This window comes from Camelus dromedarius, chromosome 21, assembly GCF_036321535.1.
Source record: "Camelus dromedarius isolate mCamDro1 chromosome 21, mCamDro1.pat, whole genome shotgun sequence".
NCBI lineage: Eukaryota > Metazoa > Chordata > Mammalia > Artiodactyla > Camelidae > Camelus > Camelus dromedarius.
The window spans coordinates 37,143,297-37,165,358 of NC_087456.1; the positions used below are offsets into that span (position 1 = coordinate 37,143,297).

The following is a 22,062-nucleotide window of genomic DNA, read 5'->3' on the forward strand; positions in this document are numbered from 1 at the left end:
CCCCTTTGAGGTTCTGAAGGAGCCCCTGGCCCCAGCCTGCTCTAGTTGGTCCAGTCCTGCTGGGTCAGGACAGCGCGGCTACAGCAAGGCAGGCCCCTCCCCAGCCCCCTCGCTGGAGTCTGGAATCTGGAGTCGGGTGGGGCATGGAGGGTGGGGCTGGTTACAGGGAGCTTTGGACAAAAGCTGTACCACCTTTTGGCTCCCCCAGGTAGGGGTGGGAGAGAAGAGACATCAGACATGTAAGGAGAGAGACTCATACCCCAAAGGGTCTCCAAGTAGGGCTTCGGGGGAGAGCGCAGGAGGGCCGCCCCCAGCCCAGGTGGATAAGCACTGCCTGGAGCCCCAGGGGCATAGCCAGAACCAGCGGCCTGAGAATTGGGCAGCCGCTCCTGAACCCCAGGAGGAATGTGTCACCTCAGGGAGGGGGGAGACTCCCCCGGGGACTGTGTGTGGCTAGCCTGGGGCTTGGGGTCTAGCCCTCTCTTCTTTCCTGCCCACCCTCACCCCTGGGCGTGGCCCTGGAGACCTCCCCCTGCTCCTGGGAGCACTGTCCAGCCCCTAAAAATAGCCTGCCACCACAAGGCTGGGGGCGGGCGTTCAGCAGAGAGGACACAGCAAGACAATTGTCCAAGGGGACAGAGGCGGGGGGAGGCGATGGGCTGGGGCTGGGGCTGGGGCTCCAGCGAGGAGACAGTGGAGAACCTGGCAGGCGAGGAATGAGAATGCCCACACCGGAGCCCCCTCCTGCTCCACAGACTGCTTCCTAGCCAGTCCCCCTCACATCTGAGAGGTCGGGTCCCCTTTCTTGGGGAGCAAAGCAAAAACAATAGAAGGCAAAAAGAACACTGGCCCTGCGATCAACAGATCTGGGTTTAGACCCCAGTTTTTGCTGTGTGACCTTAGTTAAGTCACTTAACCTCTCTGGGTCTCGGTTCACTTACCTATAAAATAGAGGAGCTTTAGGTTCTAGTCTTGCAGAAACAGTCTGAGTCTCTGAGGAATGGAGGCCCCACTCCTCAGCCCTTATCCCTAAAATTCAGCTGGACGCTTCCTAAGCCTGCAGCTGTCAGCCACCAGGAGAGCTGGGGTGCAGGGTACGGCTGGGCCAGGCAGGGGTGGGGCGTTAGGGTAGGAGGGAGGGGGCGGTGGGCAACTTGATGCTCTCAGATTCCTCTTCTGCCCCGAGGCGGGAGGACATGGGTCAGGGGAAGAATTTGGGAGACCAGGTGGCTTCCCAGCTGCACCAGCACAGGAACGTGCTCTGAAATGCCCCGCACGCCAGGCGGCCCTTTCCCTGACGTTTCTGCAGTGCTCCTGGGAGCAGAGGGACTATTTCTCGCCTCACCACTTCAGAGCTTAGAGCAAGGGCTCTCACCATGGGGTGGGCGGGGCGGGGGTCACCCTGGCAGGGACCCTGGGGAGGCAGCTGGACTCAGAGTTAACCCTCTAACTCAGTCAGCTGGGTTCACGCCCCATGAAAGGTTCTCCCAGAGCGAGGTCAGCCCACGTCCTGTCTGGGGACATGGGCGCGATGCCAGGTCTGGGAAGTCAGGAAACTCCCTGTCCGCTGGGGGATCCTGCCTGCTTCTGGACATGTGGTCCTTCTGCAGGACAGCTTCTGATCCTGGAGAAGAGAGTTTGGCCCAAGGACTGTTCTGACCAATGTGACCACCTCACTCTGTCTCCAGGGATGGAGAAGAGCCTGCCTGGGCCAGGTCAGGAGGACCCTCTGCCTTGTGGTGGGGCACCAAGTGACCTGGGGGAGCTCCTGCAGGCTGGAGCATCACCGTGCTTAGGGGCCTGGCCATTGTCTGTCCATTCTGCCACCGAGGAAACAGGCCCAGGGCGGGGCAGCTACTCACCGAGATGCGCCAACCACACAGCACCTTCTGCGGCAGATCCGGGACCCAGACCTGTCTGCCGTCTCTGCCATGGGGTTCCCGCCACCCTGCTGCCCGAGTCCTAGAGCCGTCCCTGCAACACCCCCTCTGAAGCTCCAGAGGGAAGGGGACCCTCCCAGCTCCGACACCTGCTCAGAGGGGACGCGGGCACTCTGGACAGGGGGCCAGGCCCCAGGGCCCTTCCTTCTGCTCTTCCGAGTCTGCCGGAGCCTTACCTCAGAACAGGAGCTCAGACGGGTCCTGAGGTCTGGCCCGCCTTGGCGGGGACTAGGTGAGGGCGAGGGAGGGAGAGGGCTTTAAGCAGGCATGTGGGCTGGGGCTGGGGAGCCAGCCCTGTGGTGAGAGGAATGTGTGGCAGGAGACGCGCCGGGGGGAGGCTGGGGGCGGGGGGGCAGTGGGGGTGTTGGCTGTGATTTTGGCAGGTTCCAGGGACAGGCTAAGGGAACATGTCCCCCACGCCATATAAGCCCATGTGGTCGTCCAGCTGCTCAGATAAGCTATTTAAAACCAGAACAGATAGGCAGGGGACGAGAGGGAGCAGGCATGTGACATAAACCAGCTGTCCCTCCTGAGAATCCCGATAAAGCAGATGCCAGCAGCCCGGGCTGGGGAGACAGGCTGGGAAACGGGCGGGGGGCAGCAGGCAGTTCGCCCCCGGGACGGGGTCCACGGGAGAGGCAGGGCTTATCTGCAGCTTGACTTGAAATGATGCTGTGTGGGTGCTGGCGCCTTCCCAGCTACTGACTGCTTCCCCCGGGCCGGGCCTCGGGCGGGAGGCAGGCTCTGGGGGCCTCAGTAAGCCTATGTGCAGAGGGGGTCTTCTCCTTGACCCCAAGCGCCTCACTGGAAGGGACCAAACCCATTTCAGCAAGTCAGATACAAGGTAGAATTTCCAGCCAAGAATGGTAGTTCTCGTCTGACAGGCAGCTGTTTGTGCGAGGGGGCAGGGAAGCTGGTTGAAGTTCATTCCGATATGGCTTTAAAATTAGGCAACACGGGACTATGATCTGCTAACCCTACTAGATTATAAGACCCGTAAGACTGGGGCCCAGGGGTTCCATGTTTGCGTGTGTGTGTGTGTGTATGTGTCCGCGGCCCCTGGTACAGCGCTGGGGATGCTTGAGGGTCAGTACGTAAGGAAAGAGAGAGAAGGAAGCACGTCTGGGGACTGGTGGGCCATCTCCCCTCCATCTCTGGACTCTAAGGCCCCCATCCTGCCTGACTCCAAGAAGGAGTGCCCCTCCTCCAGACCAGCCCCCTCCTTCCTGTGTGCCCCCTCGCCCGGCCCGGGTCCAGCCCTCCCCACCCTCAGACTCTCCTCTGACTCGGCCACCCTGGAGGCCAGCCCACCGCACCGACCAGCCGCGTCCTCCTTGAGAGGGTCCTCCACCTGTTCCTCACTCTCCGCTGTCAGACTCTTGTCCTGTCTCTCAGCTGAGCCTGTCCCTTCCACTGTCCCCGCTGGCCTCTGGGCCCAGGGCCCTGATTTCCCACCTCCAGGCTCATCCTCTGCCAGGGGCAGGGTAGGCTGAAGCCAGCAGCCAGCATCCCGGGGGGAGGGAGGCACAAGGAGGCAGATGGAGGGGGCAGGCGCAGGGGAACAGGCTGTCCAGGAGTGAGTGGGACACACCACCACCCACTCCCTGTCCGCACCCTGCCAGGGCCCAGCCTTGCTTTGCGTCCAGGCTGGAATCTCCTGGAATCCAGGAGTTGCTTTTCCTAAGCCCTCCCTTAACTTGAACCACTTCACTGGGTTGCTGATCCTTGGAAGCCCAGCAGTCCTTCAAACGGGCCACAATTCATTTGCACGGATGCCTGGGAGAGGGATCTGGGCACCTCAGTCCCCACAGGAAAAAGCTGGTAGGTCCTCGGCATCCGTGACTGACTGTGTGAGGCCTTCGCTAACTGTCCTAAGGCGGGGACTGCACTCGGAGCTCGGGGCAGCAGTCATTCAGCTGGCGGCTCTCACCGCCCTCCAGCAGCCACACTGGACACAGCAGGCTTGCCCCTGACCTGCCGCGGACGCCCCGTCTGCTAACAGGTGCAAGGTCACCTCCCGGCGTGGCTGGCAGAGAGGAGAGGAAGCAGACGTGCCGGGCCAGGGCATCATTGGAAGCAGCAGGGTCTGGGATGGCGCCGCCGCCAAGGACCCAGAGGGGCAGGGCGCTGGTGAGGTCCCGGGCCTCCAGGGCAGGAAAGCAGGCAGACGGGGCGAGCAGTGTGGGTGGGACGCTGGGGGACCTGTTCTGTCCCCAGAGGGAGCTTAGTGCCACCTCGAGAGGCCTCGCCGCCCAGTCACCCCAGGACACACGCTCCGCCCTCATAGCTGTTACAGCTGCAGTCACGCTGGACGTGCGTCCAGCTCTGGGTTTACAGGCCGTCTCCCGATGGCGGTGAGTGCAGGGCCCTCGCGCCTGGGATGCATGAAGGCGAGGGAGTCCTGGGGTGCTGCCCCCCCGCACCCTGCCAGCAGTCTGCCCTCAGTGGGTGCCACCACGCGAAGGCAGCAGCTGCCAGACGCCCAGGGCCAAGCAGGCGCCCTCGGCCCCTCTCAGGCCTCCATGCTGCAGAGAGGGTTCTGGAACCTTCCATGAGTCTACGAGGACAGTTGTGCCTGCTGGACAAATCCACCAGCAAGGACTTTCCAAGGTGCAGGAGATGAGCATTCAAAAACCTGAAGGTTGCTTGTTTTAAGCCCCGAGTTCCTGGCAGGGCCAGTGCAGGGCCAGGCCCGAGGCCCCGGGCAGAGCTCACCACCTTCCCCGGGCCTTGTCCTCTACCCTTGGAGTTGGAGCACCCCCCAAAACTCTAGCCCTGATCATGGGTTGGGGGGTGCTCTGGGCAGGGCCTCCACGTCCTGCGACCCCCGACTCAGTGCCAGCCCGGGCCAGCCACAGGAGACCCACCAGCTGGAGACAGGCCAGCCTGAGGTCCCAGAGGGGGCCCTGCGGCCCTTCTGTCCCCGGGACCACAGGACCCCAGACAGGAGCCCTCACTCAGAGTGACCAAGGCTGGACGAGGCTGGCTGCTTCTGCCCCATGGGCTTGAGGAGCTGGGGTTTGGTGACCCCTGCGGGCTGTGCTCCAAGAGGCCCTGGAGTTTCCCAGACAGCCTAGGCAGGGGGGATGGGGGACGCAGGGGACGTGGGCAGGGCCCCGCACTGGTTTCCCCACAGCTGGTTCTGGGGAAGATCCAAGCAGAGACCTAATGACGTTCAAATGATTGAAAGAAAAAAACGTGTGTGTGTCTGTATGTGCGAACACACACACATACCTGCCCGCTCGCGCCCACAGACGCTGCACTCATCTGCCGTCCCTGTCACAGCCTGAGGGCTCTGACAGGCGCCACACTGACCGAGTCGGGTTTGTCCTCGTTCTCAGCTGGCTCAGCACCCTCCAAGCTCACACGGGCCACGAGGTTGTGGGAACAATGGGCCAGACTCGGGGAGCATGTATGTAAGGGGTGTGGCCACAGCTTCGCACTGTGCGTGACAGTTCTGTCTCCCAAGTCACCGTGCTAGGACAGCCAGGAGACACCCCCTAAGTGTGATGAAAAGGGGGGCTGCTAGGACAGTGATGACTGCCCCCCCACCGAAGCCAAAACAGTCGTCCCCACGCCTGCAGGCGGTCCCCACTGAAAAGCACAGCCTCCGGGACAGGACGGGTTTCAAGGTACTTTTAGCCACTTACACCTGAGAGTGAACGAGTTTATCAGCGCTCTCCTGAGAAGCGGGCAAGGCGGGACGCGAGGGAGGACAAGGAGGGACAGGGCCCGTGGAAGACGCTGCGCCCCGGGGACAGAGGGGGTGGGCTGGCTCCGTGAGGCACACGCTGGGAGACACCTGCCGGGCGCAGACCACACAGGAGGCCCCAGGGTTCCTGTGGGATGGCGCCTCCCTGACCCCGAAGGGAGCAGAGAGTAGGAGCGACCGACTGCGGACGGAGACCGGGGCCGGCACTGAGGACGGACGGGAGCGAGTGCTGGGGCCCAGGGCCCGCCGTGCCTGCAGCGGGACCAGCTGCCAGGACTGCTGCCCCCGAGGCTGGGCCGGCAGCGTCTCCGTGACGTTCCTGGTCCCGGGGCCAGAGGCAGAAAGGGAGTGGGGTGGCAAGACAGGGGTGACGCAGGGGCCCTGAGACCACCTGCCTGTCTGTCCAGGGAGGGGTCCTCACACCTGCAGGGCAAAGGGCTATGAGAACAAGAGGGGCTCCAAGGGCTGGATAGGAAGGCGTCCTTTTTCCCCAAGCCCCTCACCCACACTGGGCCAGAGACCCCAGATCTACTGGTTGAGGGGGTGGGGGTGGGGGCTGGCCCAGTGGTGGGGAACCAAAGCCAGTGGCGGTTGCAGCCAGCGGTCGGTCAGAGGTCGGGTCCGCCCAGCCTGGGGGACACTGGGGGGGGGGCACGTGTGGTGTCTCCCAGGGGCCAGCCCCCTCCACTCCCCTCACCTCAGCATCCAGGGAGGCGTCTGCTTTCTTCCTCCACAGGGTTCTCCTGGCTGCTGCCGACTCTTTCTGCACCTCCTGGATGCAGGCATGGGGTGGAGACCAGGGGCTCAGGGTGACTACAGAGGGACTCGGGGGCCCCAGGCACCCCCCTTCCTGACAGAGGACCCCTGACCCTTCTCTTCTCCGTCTCCACGCCCAGAACGTCCCCACTGCTCCCGGGCCGCCCTTCTCACCCAGTCATTCTGCTGCGAAAAGGCCCATGTAAGAGACCTCAGGAGGGACAGGTACCTGGGGGTCCTGATCTCCAGGCTCCTGGGTCCTGCTGATCCACAGGTTGAGCCTTGATGTCACAACCCCCGAGAGCCTCAGGTTCTCCTGAAAAGACAGGCTTCCATCTCGGGTCGGGGCCAGTGGCAACAGCACAGCATGTTCAGAGGCCCCCTCACCCCACGTTCGTCCGGCACAGGCCGCAGGACCACCCCCTGGAGCTGTGCGCACAGCTGAGGGGCCTGGGGCTCAGCACAGAAACTGCAAGTTACTCAGGTCAGCAGCAAGTCCCGCCAAAATCGACGTGTGAAGTCACGGAGCTTCCTAGCCCTGCCGAGGCCCAGGTTTGGGTTCTGCAGCCCTGCAGGCTTATCGGCCTGAGGACACCTGGCTGGGCCCAAGCTGCTCACCTTCCGGCTGGAGGCCGGCTCGTCTCGGCTCTGACCCACCAGCTCCTTCTCAAAGAGGTGGCGCTTGCTGGCCACGTCCACGGGAGCCACCAAGAACTCAGTGCGGGAGGACCCCGGAGACTTGACGGATTCTGATCTCTGGGAGCAGAGAGCACGGACAGCTGACCCACAGGGAGGGGTGGCGGCCCCACCCACCACACCCATCAGGTCTCCTCCCCCCAGAAGGGCCCCACCCACCTGTATAGCCGTGTGGTATCGCTCCAGCTTCTGGCCTAACTTGACCGTGCCGGCCGGGAGCCTCATGCTGCTGCTACGGGACGGAGGACAGGGCAAGACAAGCAGGTGAGACCCCGGCCCTCCCGAAGGGAACAGGCCTGCCCCCACTCCCCCGCCATTCTGACAGGGAGTCTGGCCCCCATCACTGGGTGAGACCATAATGGCTGGGCCGAGTCCCCGGGGACCCTGAGGTCCTCCCTAGGGACAGTCGTTCAGCAGGACATCCCCAGGACCAGAAACAAATGCCACCCGTCCCCCACACTATCACTGCCCCCTAAAAACGTCTCATGAATCAGCTCTTCCCCCTCCACCTTCCCCACTGCAGCCTCCTCCCCCCTCACCCCTGTCCTCAGGCCCCAGGACAGCATGAGGTTCAGGATCTGGCCCTGCCTGCCCTCCTGACACCAGTGTCCCCCACAACCCCTTTCTCGCCACCCGGAAGAGCCAGCCAGCCAACTGGACACCTTGAGCATGTCACACTCCGTGCCTCTCCACATGCTGTTCCCACTTATCAAAATGCAGCCCCAGGCTCCCGCCTGGGCATGTCCCCTAGTTCTTCAAGTCCATTCGGATGTCGGCAGCCCTGTGACAAACTCCCCCTGGCTCGCATTCCAGTCCCTAAGTGGCTCTCGCATGTTTAATGGTCTGATGGGGCTGCTTGAGGGCAACTCTGTCTTATCCACCTCGGAGCAGCTCCCCCATCCTTCCCTCCCTGGTCCCCATGTCGGCCTCAGTGCCCATGTTAACCCTGCGGGACCCGGCGCCCGCCCCATTGCGTGCCCTGCAGCACAAGGAGGGCAGGTGGCAGGCTGGGAAAGCACATGCCAGAGTGACCAGGTGGGTGCGAGCCTGAGCCCCCCAGCCCCTGACCTGCGGGTTAAGGTGGTCTCGGAGTTGTCCCTCCTGGGGCTCATCTGAAAAGAGATGGGAGATGCTGATGAGTCGGGGTCCCAAGGAGGCCATGGCCCCCTCAAGGGCTCAGTTTTCAGAACATGTCCACCTCCTGGGGCCTCCCACCCACCCCTGCTCACTCCCCACCACACTCCCACTGAAGGCCCTCCTCTGATCTGGGACCCCCACCTGCCCACCAGGCTGGGTCAGCAGCCTCTCCCTGGACGCCCCCAGGGGGACCTGAAACCGCCAGTTTCCCGTCTGCTTCCCGCCGCCCTGGGCCCTGTAGGGCAGGGACGGGCACCAGCCGGCATCCGGCCTCAAGCCTCCTCCCTGGGCCTGGCACAGCACACGGTCAGTCAGAAAATGAGTGAATGACCTGGCAAACAGAGCCGCCAGAAGTAAATGCTGGAATGAGGGGAGGCGAGCGGCCCCCGCCCACGAGGTGCGCGCTCCAGGGGTAGAGAAGGGTGCTGGGCACAAGAGCCCCCTGACCTGCCCTGCTGAGCAAGGAAGGAACTGAGCAGGCCTCCCAGGGCCACGTCCCCCCCCCCCCCCCCCGTGCCGCCTTCTTGCAGGCCGGCTGCGCCGCCAGGCGGGGCTGTTCAGCCTCGGCCACACCCACCCCCACCCGCTAACAGCCCCTCTACTACCCAGCCGCAGCCGCGCCCAGGGCCCGCCGCCTGCAGACAGCCTCGCTGCTGTCTCGCCCAGGGCCCCGTGCTGACGGGGGCTGGTCTCCACGTGCCTTCCAGAGGGCTGCGGACAAAGGTGCCCCCGGCCCTCACCCGAAAGGAGATGGTCCTGGGGCTGGAGCGCTGGAGGGAGCTGCTGTAGGTGGACTGGGTGGGCGAGGGTGTGTCTGCCTCATCCTCCTTGCTGGGGATTTTCATCTGGATGGAGTGGAGGAGGGGATTGTCACACACAGGTCTGGGCAGCCCCGAGCCCAAGCCGCCACAGGGGCCCAGCTGGCCTGGCTCATCCCAGGAGCTGCAGGGGAAGGGGGAGACAGTCCTGTGCCCTGTCGACTGCCTTCTGCCCCTCCACCCCTGCTGTGGGGATGGTGCACACAGTCCTAAGGGCCAGGCCACCAGGCAGAGCTTTCCAGGGGAACTTCCAGAAGGATCTGAAGCTTCCCAAGAGTTTGCTAGGGTCTGGAGTCGGGGCCCTGGATGAGGATCTGGTGCGGGGTATCAGGTGCCCCCCACCACACAGCCGATAACCACCCCCCAATGACTGCTCTACCCTGACAGTGTCTGGAAGCAGGTAGGGACAGAAGAAATGGCCTAGAGGGAGGACAGGGGACAGCGAGGGAACCAGGGGCCACTTGGGCAGGACCAAAGGGGAGGGGGTGTCACTGCCAACCTGGAGAGTGATGGGTGGGAGGCGGCAAGCCACTGTCAGAGGCTCCGGCCTTTGCTCTCGCAGCCCTGCCGAGGACGGGGGCTTCTTCTCGGGGCCGGCCCTTCTCTGCTCCTCGGCGGTGGACGGGCTCTCCCCAGAGGCCAGCTGCTCCCGGGCCTCGGGCTTTGTCTCCGTGGCCGGGGTCTTCTCAAAGACTGACGCCTTCTCAGACACCAGGCTCCTCTCTGAGCCCGGCGCCTTCCCTGAGGCCAGCAGCTTCTCTGAGACACTGGTTTTTTCCAGAACTGATCTCTTTCCTGAGGCGGTCGTTTTTTCCAACACTGCGATCCTCTCCAACACAGACACTTGGTCGCGGCTGGGGGCCTTCTCAGAGACGGAGAGCTTGGAGTCTGGTCTCTTTTCAGGCACTAATGTCTTCTCTGCAGCAGAGGGCTTCTCCGGAGCCGGGCCTTTTTCCGAGACCCCCCTCCTGCTGCCTCCTGGCTCCCTGCCGGCCGAGCTCTCCTCCTCCTCCTCCAGGGCCCAGGAGCCCGGCCGCCCCTGGCTCAGTCTCCTGCGAGATGGCAGCTCCACCTCCTTCTTGGGCACCGGGGGCGCCTTCTTGGCCTGCCCAGCGCCTGAGCTGTCCCTCCCCTCCTCTGCCTCCAGCTGCTCCCAGATGGGGGCCTGTGCCACCTCCACCGCCTGCCGCCTCTGCCTCCGCTCCTGCCGCGACCTGAGGGTGGCCGGGACATCCTCGTCCTCACCTTTGGAGGCTGGGGGTAGTGGCTGGGGCACCTCTGCTTCCTCCATGCTCAGCGATCTGAGTTGGAAGGTGGGAGATGGGGCAGGAGACAGAGTCAGGAGCCATCAGGGGGCCACCACGGGGGCCCCGCTGGCCTGGCTCATCCCAGGAGCTGCAGGTTCACTCGGCCCAGTGAAGATGCCTCTGGGGCCTCGCCCAACCACCATCAGTTCAGTAAGGATCCTTTACCAGATTTGTACAGTGGGCTTATGGGACACCATCTGAACAAAGTGAACCACCTTTAAACAAAGTTTATAAACCCCTGTAAGGGGCAACCATCCCGTGTTCTGCCCCAGTCAACAAAAACCGTGTCAGACCCCATGTAGGGCACTGAGATCAAAAGGAACGTGTGGTCCCTGCCTCTTACAGCTTACATCAAGACCAGAGACAGTGAGGGGTTGTCACAGGTCACACAGGCACCAGGCGGTGCAGCTCGGAGTAGAGCCCAGCTTCTGAGGCACCACCCGCATCCCTGTCAGCTACGTGGGAGCAGCCCAGGACACACAGCCTTGTCCCTCCTCTGGGGGACCCCGGGGAACAGGAGCAACATAAGAGGACTGTCCAAAAGCCATTGCACTTGGCCTCCAGCAGAGGGGACTTTTCCTTCCTCACCACCCCGCTCGCCATGTGATCTGGGGCCAGTTAATTCTCGGTCTGAGCCTGTTTCCAAATCTGCAAACTGGGCTTGTTCAGAGGTGAGATGAGACTCCTCCCACGAGGCACCCAGGAGCATCTGATGAGCTCAGCCCTTCTCTCCCTGCCCCTCGGAACCCTAAACCCTGGTGGCCAGACCAGCCCCGGGGTCCTCCCCTCGGAGGTGAATTACGGTCAGGGTTAGACGGAGGCAGCTTGGTTTAATGGAGGGGCTGGGCCACAGCGCCTGACAGATGTGGACGACAACTGTGGCCTGCCTGCCACTGTTTGGATGGGTGCCCACTGCACGTCCCCTGCGTGCTCTTTGACCCAGTTTCTCCATCTGCAAGGTGGGTTAACAACGCTCTCTCTCAGGATACCGTCACGATTGCGTTGCGCTCATTAAATGTCCAGCAAAGGACTGCCCAGTCCAGGGAGTACCAGTCCTAACTGCTGTCCTGATGAGGGCAGAACCCGGTGGGGCAGCTGGTCCCCCCGGCTCTCTGGCAGGGATGCCGCCGTGCAGCCCCCCACCCCCGACACCTGCGCACCTCTCCAGGGCCGGCGGGTCTGCATCTGGGGACGGCCAGGGAGCTTCATCGTCCGAGGTGGACCTCAGATTGCGGTGCCGCCGCCGCCGTTCCCGCTCCTGCTCTTCCTCATCCTCCAGGGTCCACTGCCTGGCCAGGCTGGCGGGGGGAGGGGGTCAGCACAGCCCAGGAGAGCCCCGAGCCCCGCCCCCCAGCTGCGACAACAGGAGGTGTTCCCCCCCCCCCCGCTCTGTGTCACAGATGCCCCCGGGGCAAAACCACCCAGATGGGAACCCCTGGCCTGGACTTCACCCTGGGCCCCAGTGTGGGCGGGGGCCGCTCTCTGGGGTGACCGGGCACGTGGGCGGGGGCCGCTCTTCTGCCTGGAAGCGGTGGGCGACCTTGACAAGCCCCTTGCTCTGGTCCTGGGCTCTCAGATGAAACCCCACACAGACAGGCAGCAATGTCCTCGGTCACTCGGCTCCCCGTGGGGCTTCTCAGCTTGGCAGAGGGGAGACCCTCAAACCAGAGCAACTACACCCAAGGAGATTCTGGTGTCACCTTCTCGTCACCTGCCAGGACCTCTGGGAGCCTCTCTCCTTCTAGAGCCAGCTCTCCCGTGTGTCCCGGAGCAAGGGGCACACCCCGCTTTTGGCTCATGCCCCGCCCCCTTCATTCACAGGACCAGCGAGGCCTTCTCACACCCACCCACCCACCCCCGCCAGCTGCCCCGGCCACCTCCTTCAACCTGTCCACCCATCCAGCCACACGTCCATCCAAACTCCCCTCCAGGCACCCCCTTCCCCACGCACCTGTCCTACAGCCTCCCCACCTCCCTCCACCCACCTGCCCTTCCATCTCGACCAAAGAGCAGGTATCACTGGGGACCTGCACTGGGCCTGTCCCCATCGGGAACTGTGGGTTTACAGAGCAGGGCAGGGTTCCTGCCCTGGAGACACCCACCATCCAGTGAGAAAGAGAAGAGTGTCCACCAACCAGAGCATGGACGTTGCTCTACACAGGGAGAGAATGGTTACTGCTGGCCGGGATTGTCAGGAAAGGCCCCAGAAAAGACTGAAACTTGGTTGGACCTCAGTGAGAGTGATGGGCGGGGCTGGGAGAAGCCAGGGGTCCAGGGGGAGGGGGTCCCGGAGGAGGGAGGAGGTCCAGGCGGAGGGGAGGGACCAGCAAGCCTAGAGGTCAGAGGTGGGGGATTGTTGGAGGGGGAGGCCGAGCTTCACCCAGAGCAGCAGGAGGTCTGGGCTGAGGGTCAGCCACCAAGTGCTGTCTGGGGTCCAGATCAGGAGGGTCTGGAAGAAGCCGCCTCCTTGCCCAGAGTCACGGCAGAGGCTGTAAGGCCTCCCCTGGCCCGGACAGGTGCCAAACCTGTTCTCCCAGCCTCTCCCGCTGCCCAGCCCTGCCCCCCTCCTACAGGGCATCCCATGCAACCAAGCCTCAATTTAAGGAGTAGATGTGTTTCTGGGAAAGAGAAAAAGAAAAATCATGCAAACCCATGAGCTTTATAAACGGAAGTACATGTAAGATGCGTCTGAGGAGCTTCCTGAGGAAGAGTCCCCAAGGAGTCTCCTACGGGGCGGGGTCTGCAGGGCTGGGCCCTCCTGCCCGGGCAGCTCACCCCTCCCCTCCCCGGTTCTCCTTTCTAAAAGCAGAGTCACACAGTGGCCCCAATCTTTTTTTCTAGGTCCAGCATCACATTTGTTGACCAACTATTCACTAAACACACATTTTTTGAGCCAGACAGGTTCCGGGGATGGGGTGTAGCAAGGAAGGAGATGGCAGGGGTTCCTCCTTCCTCGGGGCACATGTCGGAGTGTGGGAGTCAGACCTAGAGCAGGAAGGGGCTCAAGGACGTCGATGCCTGGTGGGGAGCGGGCCCTGGGAGCCAGAGGAACCGGACCTGGCAGCGATGCCCCGGGAGGAGTGCACGGCAGGCACACCGGCCTGGGTGTGATGGCTGTGCTCAGGGGAAGGGGGGCCAGGGCGCGGGCCTCGGGGACCAGGGAAAGAGCATGGGGTTTATTCCAGTGTGCAGGGGGCCACTGGACAGCGTCACACAGAGGGCTGACGGGGCAAGACTTACTGTTACTACGACTGTAAATCCCTCTGGCCGCTGGGTGGAGAGCAAACCTTAAGGATGGGGAAGCGGGGCTGGGGAGAGGGGCACGTGTCCCCCATAGTGCCCCCTTTCCGGGAGACTCCTGCAGCTGCCTGGGCGAGAGCCCTGCTGGCATGAACAGGGGTGGTGACAGAGAGATGGGGAAAGTCATGGATCTGGGACATGTTCTGAAGATTGAGCCCACAGGGCTTGCTGATGGGCTGGATGAGGGGCGAGGGAAAGAGAAAAATCAAGGAAAACGCCTCGGCATTTCGGCCGGAGCAACTCCTGGTGCTGCTGTTAGACAGATGGGGTCGACCAGGAAGGAAGGGGTCTGGTGAGATGGCAGGCAGCAGAGGGAGGGGAGGCAAGAAATGAAGCGTGAGGAGGAGATGCCCTGGAGAGGAAGGAGACCCGGGAACCGAGAAGGGCTGACCTGGAGCGGAGCCAGGCCGGTCGGTCCACACCACTGGAAGGGCCAGGCCGCCAGGAGGCAGTACTGAGCAGAGGCTCCGGGTCCCTGAGAAAGAGCTATCGGAAAGCGTAGGGGAACCCAGGAAAAAGGAACTGGTGACCACCAGCAGCTCTTCTGAGTTTTAATGGGAAGAAAAGTTAAGATGGGATGGTCCCCAGAGCAGGACGTGCATGCAAAGGCTGCTTTTATAGTTCAAATGAAGCAGAGAGGAGAGTACAGAGGGTGGAGCAGGACGCGGGAAGAAGCTGCCCCACGAGGAGAGGAAACACCACGGGATGGGGCGCGTTCATCTCCAGCACCCACCGCGGCGCCCAGCAGCACGCACACGTGCCGGCAGACGTGGGACAGCGTGGCGAGTCAGCCTTCCTCCCCAGGAATCGCCACGTCCGCCTTGATAAACAGGAGCACGAGAGGGAGCAAACCCTAGGCCCCACATGGCATCTGCCCACGCCCCGGGCCCTTGGAAGGGAACCTTCCAGAACCTCCCAAGTCTGACCATCAGGGCAGCTCTCGGTGAAAACCTCAGTTCCCCCTCTTCAGTCAGGTCTCCCCTCCCCCTGCATGGGATGGGGAGGACTCCCCGTGGCCTTGACCACAGATGGAAGCCAGATTCCCTGGGCCTTCAAGATCACTCACTTACTCCTTAGGAACCAGGCCCCCTGCCCCATGCCTCCCCACTGCCCTCTTCAGCCGCTTTCCTCTGGGGCCACATTGGCGTCCTTCCCTCCTCCTCTGGACCCAGCCCTGCCCAAGTCCACAGTCTAGGACCAGCCGCACCCTACAAAGCTGAGGGATGCCCCTTCCTTGGGGAGAGTGGCCCACAGAGCCAGGCGCTCCTCCTCCCCAAACCTCCGGCCTCAGCCAGGGGCGGAGCCTCCAGGATTCCTTGGGCCTGAGCAACCTGGTTCCCACACAGGCCTCAGCCCTCAGGGGAGCCGCTGGTTTGTTTACGGGGCCTGAGACGTCCACGGTGTGTGATCTGTCAGAGCCTGGTCTCCTCGGAAGTGACTCACTCCCAGGCGGGCCATCGCCCTGCAGGGTCCCAGGGCTGGAGCTGCAGGAGGTGGGGCCCAGGTATCCTGGAGTGTCCCCCAGCTCTGCATCAAGACCCCACCGGTCACCCAAGTGATGTGGTCAACCCCACCCCACCCTGGGAGACATGTCATCTCCACAAAGCAAAGCGTGTTCCTCTAACGATGAGGAAGAAGAGGGGAGGAGGGCGAAGGTCAGGGTCCCGGGGAGCTGGCAGGGGCAGCAGCTGAGGCCCCGTGATAAATACATGATAACCGAGGGCCGAGGACAGGGCTGGGCGTTCAAGGGCACACAAATGCTTGCTGAATATGAACAGGGAATCAAAACACAAAGGGCGGAGGAGCCAGGGCCCCGGCTGTGCTGAGGCCTCCCGATGGCCTTCTCGGGGCAGGTGCAATTGTTCCATTTTGCAGATGAGGGCTCTGGGGCTCACAGGGGCTCGCAGCGCTGCCAAAACAGGACAGGATGAAAAGAAGGAACCGAGTTCCAGCCTAGGTCAGCCTCTCAAGGGCCCTTAACCACAAGCCCAAGTGGCAGGAGGGACAGACAGACGTCCTGCGAGGCACAGCTCCAAAGCAGAGCGAGGCCCCATCGACCAGGGAGCCCAACACCTGCACAGTCAGAAGGGCTCAGGGGAGCCTGTGGGGCTCAGGACATGCAGGGCTCCCCGGCCCAGGCAGCTCTCACCAGCTGATGCCACGGCCCTGGGCAGCTGCCCTGCCACCCCCACCCAAAACCCTGTCCTCCACCTCCTAGCCTTATTTGGGGACACACATCCCTTTGCCACCCTCCCTACTCCTGACTTCACAGCTCCACCCTTAGGAGAAGGGACTTCTTTCCCTTGAGCTGGCTCTGCTCCCTCCCTCGGGCCTTCTTCCTGTGCACTCGCTGCAGCTGTGGGTAGGCGGGGGAGTGAGTGCCCTCAGGTGTACCAGCAGAACACTTCTCCCCCAGCTGAACTCCATCTGGAAGCCCATCGCACAACAGATCGACAGATCGAGGCTCAGGGGCTCTGGTTAAAGCAGGGAAGGGTGTGAAGGCCACCCCAGAGCATCCTGGGAACCCTGGGGCCCAAAGAGCATGGGTCTGCACATCTTGGAAGAGGAGAAAAGGGCGCCCAGGCCGGGCCCTGGGCCAGAAGACGCAGCTCTGATTGGCCGCGTGGCCTTTGGCCACTGTGCAACCCCCGAGGGGGACAGGCCTTCCACGCAATGAGGGGTCACTGCGGGTGGCCAGCGGGGTCCCTTCCAGCACTGATAGTCTAGGGAGAGGTGTCAGGGAGAGCCGAGGGCTGCTCAAGGCCCAGGCAGGGAAATGATTAACCACCGCCGCTCAGTCCCGGGCGCTCCCAGATCCACCCCTCACCCCCCATGGACAGGCCCGCCCAGCCTCACCCCTCACCAGGCGGGCCCAAGAAGGAGAGGGCAAGGCCGCTGACCGGGGCCCCTGGCCAACCAGCTCACCGCTGTCCCCGTCCCAGGGCTGGAGTGTCAGAATTTCTGCCTCGTGCCAAGGCAGGGCGGTAGGCTGGACCTCGGCTGCCCACCTGGGCCCTGTCTGGGGCCACACTCCTCACACCCTCCTCCCAGGCCTCCCAGCCTGGGAGGCTCAGTTGACTATGACTCACAGCCCCTCCCTCCTGCCAGCTGAGGCTTGTTCACAAGGGAGCGGGACGGGAGGGCCCTCTGCTCCAGGTGCCTCATCGGGGTGACTGCTGGCAACAGCTGTGTCTGCCCACAGGGCTTGGGGAGGGCTGGGGCCCAGCAGGGAGGCAGGCCAGGAGCTCTGCGGCAGGACCGGCTCTCTAGGGGGTGTCCCTCGCTGCCCTGGACATCCCATGGCACTGGCCCCCGCCCCTGCAGCCACAGGAGACCAGGTCCATCTGAGCACGGGACAAGCCAAGACCAGACCCTGCTCCCATTTTAAAAGTTCCAGTACCCCCGCTGCCCAGCCGGCACCCCCCCACACACACACATCCAGGCACGCTCTCAGACTGAGAGCTCCTGAGTCAGTCGTGTCTGCTTTGTGTTTTTAACCCAACACACTGTCCTGTGGTTTTCAACAGACACCAGAACAAAGTCGGACTCCCAAGGCCCAGACTCAACCACTTAAGGACCTACCACCCACCCGGACCTGTTGGCACTCCGCAGACCATAACCACACTCACCTACACGGGGCCCACACTTGTGTGCACACGGAGGCACACTGACACAGATACGCCCCACCTGGAAGCACAGACACTCCCACATCAACCCCCTGCACGCAGAGTCCGAGGCCTTGACCTCCGGCCCCGCCCTCAGCACAGACCCTCCCTGGGTGTGTCCAGCCCCTGAGGCAGCTGGTCCAAACGTCCAGAGCATGAGTTCCTCCTTCCTTGGGGCATACTCCTCCCTCTTTCTGGACGGAGGTGACCAGACAACCGCTTCAGAACAGCGAGGTCTGAGAGTCCGGGGAGGACCCCAGCGCTGGAGAATGAACTGCCATAGGGAGGCCAGGTCTGAGACCTCGGCGAAGCTCCAGGGCCCCTGGGTGGGGGCAGATGGGGATCACCTTGATGAGGAAGGCCTGGGAGGGGGCTAATCCACACCTGAGAGGGGCCAAGAGGCCAGTTTCTACTGGCTAGAGCCTTTGGGGTCAAAGAAGTAGGGACCCCACTCCGATCCATGACTACATGGGCCTCAGTCTCCTTGGGGACAAAATTGTGGGAGGGGAATGGAGAGATCGGAGGTGAAGATGCTCGGGTAAGCATCTCTAGGGGATGTGCAGGGTGACTCCAAGAGGAGTCCAGGGGTCACCAACCGCATGAGGAGTGCCGCCTCCTGAACACCCCCACCCTTCTCTGACCCAGCAGATGTCCAGCAGGCAGGGATAAGATACCCAGTCCCCTGACCCTTTGAAGGACCAGCTCACAAGTAAAGACTGAAACACAGAGGGGGACAGCAACTATCTTGAAGTCACCCAGTGCAGACACCACCCCAGAATGCCACACTCAGAACCTGAGCCTTACCAGTGGGAGGGGACCTGTCCCCCTCTGGTCCTGGTCGCTGACCCCTGTCCTGCTGACCCTCAGGGCGGTCCTGGCCCTGTGCCCCCTCCTCCTCTCCAAGGGGGGGGCTGTGAGGCATCTAGGGCCACTCACAGCTCCCTGCAGGGAACCAAGATCGGCGAGGGGGGCTTCCCAGGAAATGAGGCTTGGTCATAACTCCCTAACGACTCCTCCATCCCCAAAACGGCCTCTCCAGTCTGGGACAGCGCTCCCAGGCAGCCTGCTTGTGCCTCGGTCCCCAGAGGAGAAGGAGGCGGATGGAGAGCCGGGACACCTGGGGCCGCCCCAGTTCGGCCCCAGCTCCGTCGCCCCCCAGGACCGGCCAGCCCCCCGGAGAGGCCGCGGGCTCACCTGGACAGTGCGGCCCAGTCCTTCCTGCTGACGGACATGCCGCCGGAGCCCGCGCGCCCGCCGCGTGCGTCGTGTCCGCTCGGCGCCGCCCCGCCGCCCGCCGCCGGCGCAGGTAGGCTCACCTGGCCTCTTATCCCGCCGGCCCCGCGCCCCGCGCAGCCGCGCGCCGCCGGCCGCCCGGGATTGGCCCGTGGGTGTGGGCGTCGCGGACGGAGCCGCCCCGGTCCCCGCCCCGGCTGCCCCGCCGCGGGCCCGGGCCCGGCCGCCGGACAGACGGGCGGACGCGCGGACGGACGGGCGCTCGGGCCGCGCGGGGCGGGGGCGGGGACTTCCTGCTCAGAACCTGTCGGACCAGCCGGGCCCGCACGCCCCCCTCCCGCAGGTGCCCAGGGCAGGGGGTCAGACCGAGCTCTCCGCCTGATCCCGAGAAACCCAGGCGGGAAGCGGGCGGGAAGATGAGAGGCCGCGCAGGGAGTCGGGTCTGCAGCGCCCTCCTGGCTCCCGCGGCGCCGCCCAGGGCCCACGACCCCGAGGCCCCAGGAGAGAGCTGGGCGCGCTCGCCCTGTGCCGAGTGCAAAGCTGCAGGCCCGCTCCAGGCCAAGCCCGCCCCTCCCCACGTGAGTGTCGCGGCTCAGTTCTGCAAACACTGGAGTGCCCAGTGCTCTGACAAAGCGAAGATGTCTGAGATCCTCTCGCCGCTGGCTCGTCTGGACTTTGCACTGGAGGGGCCGGGTGTGGAGATGGGCGGAGGAGGCTCGGCTTTTCCCCGGAAGGAAGGGAAGGAAGAGAGCAGTGAACAGACAACTAGGACTGGAGTTCTGGAGCAAGTGCGGGGGCTCAGGTGCCGCCTGCGGCCCGTCCAGGAGCCAGCCTCAGGGGACCAGAGAGGATCAGTCGCTTAGCAGGGGACTCTTATCTTCCTGAAGCATCAGACCTGCAAGGTCAGCGGCTGTGGCTCCTGCTCTGAGAGGAATGAAGAGCAGCCTTAGGCACTGGAGGGGAAGACCAGGGCGGCATGGAACTGCCGCGTCCTGCTGGGCCTTGCTTGCCAGCCTGGCCTCAGACCAGGGGTACAGACCCGGGCCCGGGGCTGGTGGTCTCTACAGGGCCCTCCAGCTCTGAGATCTCCCAGGGAAGGGCGAGCCAGCTGCTGAGCAGAGCCTGCGCACAGACACACACAAACACACACACACACCCCTAGCCTGCTAAGGTGTCTCCCTCCCCAAATGCCCTCTCCTCCAAGGAGCCTTCCTTCTTGGAATTGGAGGTGAGGGGTGAGGTTCAAGGAATGCAGGTCACCCTGGGAGCCTGGAGACCTGACTTTGAGCTCTGATTCTGCCGTGTGCACCATGTGACTTGGGGCAAATCACCGCAGCTTCCTGGTCTGCGTAGTGGAAATGATGGCACCTGTCCAGTTCCCTCCAGGTTGTGGGGGTGAAATGAGTTGGTTGTTGAGTGTTGGTGACACTGGGGTGAGCGGTGTGAGGGCTGACGAGGGCCCTGCAGAGACCAAGATGAGCCTTGAGCCACTGGCTTTTCCGGGGAAAGAGGAAGAGGGGCACACTAACCCATGTCCTGGGATGCTGGGATCCCCGGCCCGGCCCTTCCCGGGGAGCCTGCTGGCCCTTGGGGACCTGGAGAACGTTCTTCCCATACATTGTCAGTGGAGACACCGCCACTGAGAAAGAAAAACACTCTGAGTCATTTGAAGCCCGCCTTCTAGGAACACTTCATTAAGCCAGCGGACAGTCGGAAACATCTCTAAAAGCCCAAACTCCAGCACCCTCTCTCTAGACACAAAAACCCAAAGACAAGGAAGGTTGAGTACACATAGTGCCCAGAAAGTTCTCGAGGGCCGGCACTGTGTCTTTCCCAGATGCCCTCCCTGTGCCAGGCCCCAGGCCTGGTGCTGTCAGCACAGTGGCCTCTGTGTGGCCCAGTGTCTGCCATCAGCATCACATGGACCCCTCCCTGTGTCTCTGTGCCTGTGTCCAGACTTCTCTCTTCTTATAAAGACATCAGTCCTTGCATCAGAGCCCACCTGGATCCAGTGTGACCGCATTTAAATTTGCTTACATCTGCAAAGACCCCATTTCCCGGTAAGGTCGCCTTCACAGGTAGCAGGGGTCAGGAGTTGAACGTATATTGAGAGGAATGTAATCCTACCCACTGCAATCAGCAAAGAGCCCTGGCTTTCAGTGACACAGAGATGCTGAGGGCTCGGTTCCCGGCCTCACGACAGCCCCTCTCTGGCAGCAGGGACGGATGTGTGCTGGTGCACAAGCTCACACATGTCTGCATGAGCAGGCGTGCACACGCGCCCTCCTGAGCATGCACACACCCAGCCCTACTCAGCACCGACGCTGTGTCATCAGGAGGGACTGAGTCTAATGAAGGGATGGGGCGGCTTCCAGAGGAAAGGACATCTGGGCACTTCTGCCCAGAGAGAGGACTCCTGTGCCTGGAGCCCCACATGCCTCCCACGGCCGACAGGACAGGGGGCCGTGGGCTGCGCTGTGCTGGGGGCTGGCCTCTACCCTGCCGAGTAGGAGGGAGTTGAGGAAACTGAGAAGGCGAACGGCCTTGGAGTGGGAAGGCCCACGGGATTTTGAGAGACAGCCCCAGCCGCAGTGGGACAAGGGTCCAGCTGGAGGGGGAGGCCACCGAGGGGCTACCGTCAAGTCCATAAAAGAAAGAAGAAGCTGGAGCGCCGCCCACCAGGAGGTGAGGAGGTGTTGGCAGGGGCGCTGGTAGGCCGAATGGCCATTGAACTGACCGCTGAGGGCGAAGGAGCCAGCAAGGTGACTCCCACTCGCTACCTTGAGGGGCCGGCGAAGGCAGGTCCGTGATGGGACGGGTGCGGGGGGTAAGGCAAGGGTCTCAGCCTCGAGCGTTTTTGACTTCTGGGGCCTGATGGTCTTGCCGTGTGGCTGTCCGCACACTGTGAGGTGGCAGCAGCATCTCTGGCCTCCACCTGTTAGAACACGGGGGCCCTGAAGACGGCAGTGGTGGGCTGTCCAGCAGGTGGCCAGACGCTGGGGGCGGGAGCTCTGGAGACAGCTTGCCTGTGTTGCCCAAGGGTACGTACAGGGCAGTGGGAGAAGGGGTGGCTCACGGGGGCAGGGCCAGTGTTCAGAGCATCTGAGCCCACGTCCTGCCTCCCCGAGCGTCCTGAGGAGAGGAGGGGTGTCTTGTTCACCTCGGTGTCTCCTCAGCACTTAGTGTAGTAGGTTTGGAGAATCACAATAACTTGCTTTGGGAAGGAGAATGGGAAATGCGAACAGCCTGGGAGCCCTTCTGGTGTCACACGGGAGGCTGAGCCAGGGGCCCTCAGCACCCAGGACCCTCGTCCTCCAGGACCAGAGACATCAGCCTCCCGGCAGGTGAGTTGCAGGTAAGAGTGTGCGGCACTTGCTGGGGGAGAAGCCCTTGACCGCGGGCAGCAGGGAGCTCGGGAGGATTCAGAGCAGCCCTGGTTCCAGGAGCGAAACTCGGGGAGACACCCACGTGTCCACCCACAGGAAGATGGGTGAGTCA

The 22,062-nt window shown here is 63.2% G+C and overlaps 1 protein-coding gene across 3 annotated transcripts in view; it reads right to left on the reverse strand.

The window, feature by feature from the left end:
- Window positions 1–18,619, reverse strand: part of LAD1 (ladinin 1) — a 31,060-nt gene extending 12,441 nt beyond the window's left edge. Inside the window, exons 1-10 of one of the 3 annotated variants that reach the window (XM_064477322.1) lie at window positions 18,526–18,619; window positions 11,527–11,664; window positions 9,559–10,360; window positions 8,982–9,086; window positions 8,173–8,216; window positions 7,264–7,336; window positions 7,027–7,164; window positions 6,638–6,724; window positions 6,350–6,424; window positions 5,594–6,075 (exon numbers count right to left, since the gene is read on the reverse strand). In XM_064477322.1, coding sequence (XP_064333392.1) covers window positions 6,070–6,075; window positions 6,350–6,424; window positions 6,638–6,724; window positions 7,027–7,164; window positions 7,264–7,336; window positions 8,173–8,216; window positions 8,982–9,086; window positions 9,559–10,360; window positions 11,527–11,664; window positions 18,526–18,563 — 1,506 coding nt within the window. In that variant the 5' untranslated portion in view covers window positions 18,564–18,619 and the 3' untranslated portion in view covers window positions 5,594–6,069. Of the gene's footprint in view, window positions 1–5,593; window positions 6,091–6,349; window positions 6,425–6,637; window positions 6,725–7,026; window positions 7,165–7,263; window positions 7,337–8,172; window positions 8,217–8,981; window positions 9,087–9,558; window positions 10,361–11,526; window positions 11,665–18,525 lie in introns of those variants that run through there. The other 2 variants (XM_064477321.1, XM_064477323.1) reach the window with 2 other exon arrangements.
- Window positions 18,620–22,062: the final 3,443 nt, after the last annotated feature.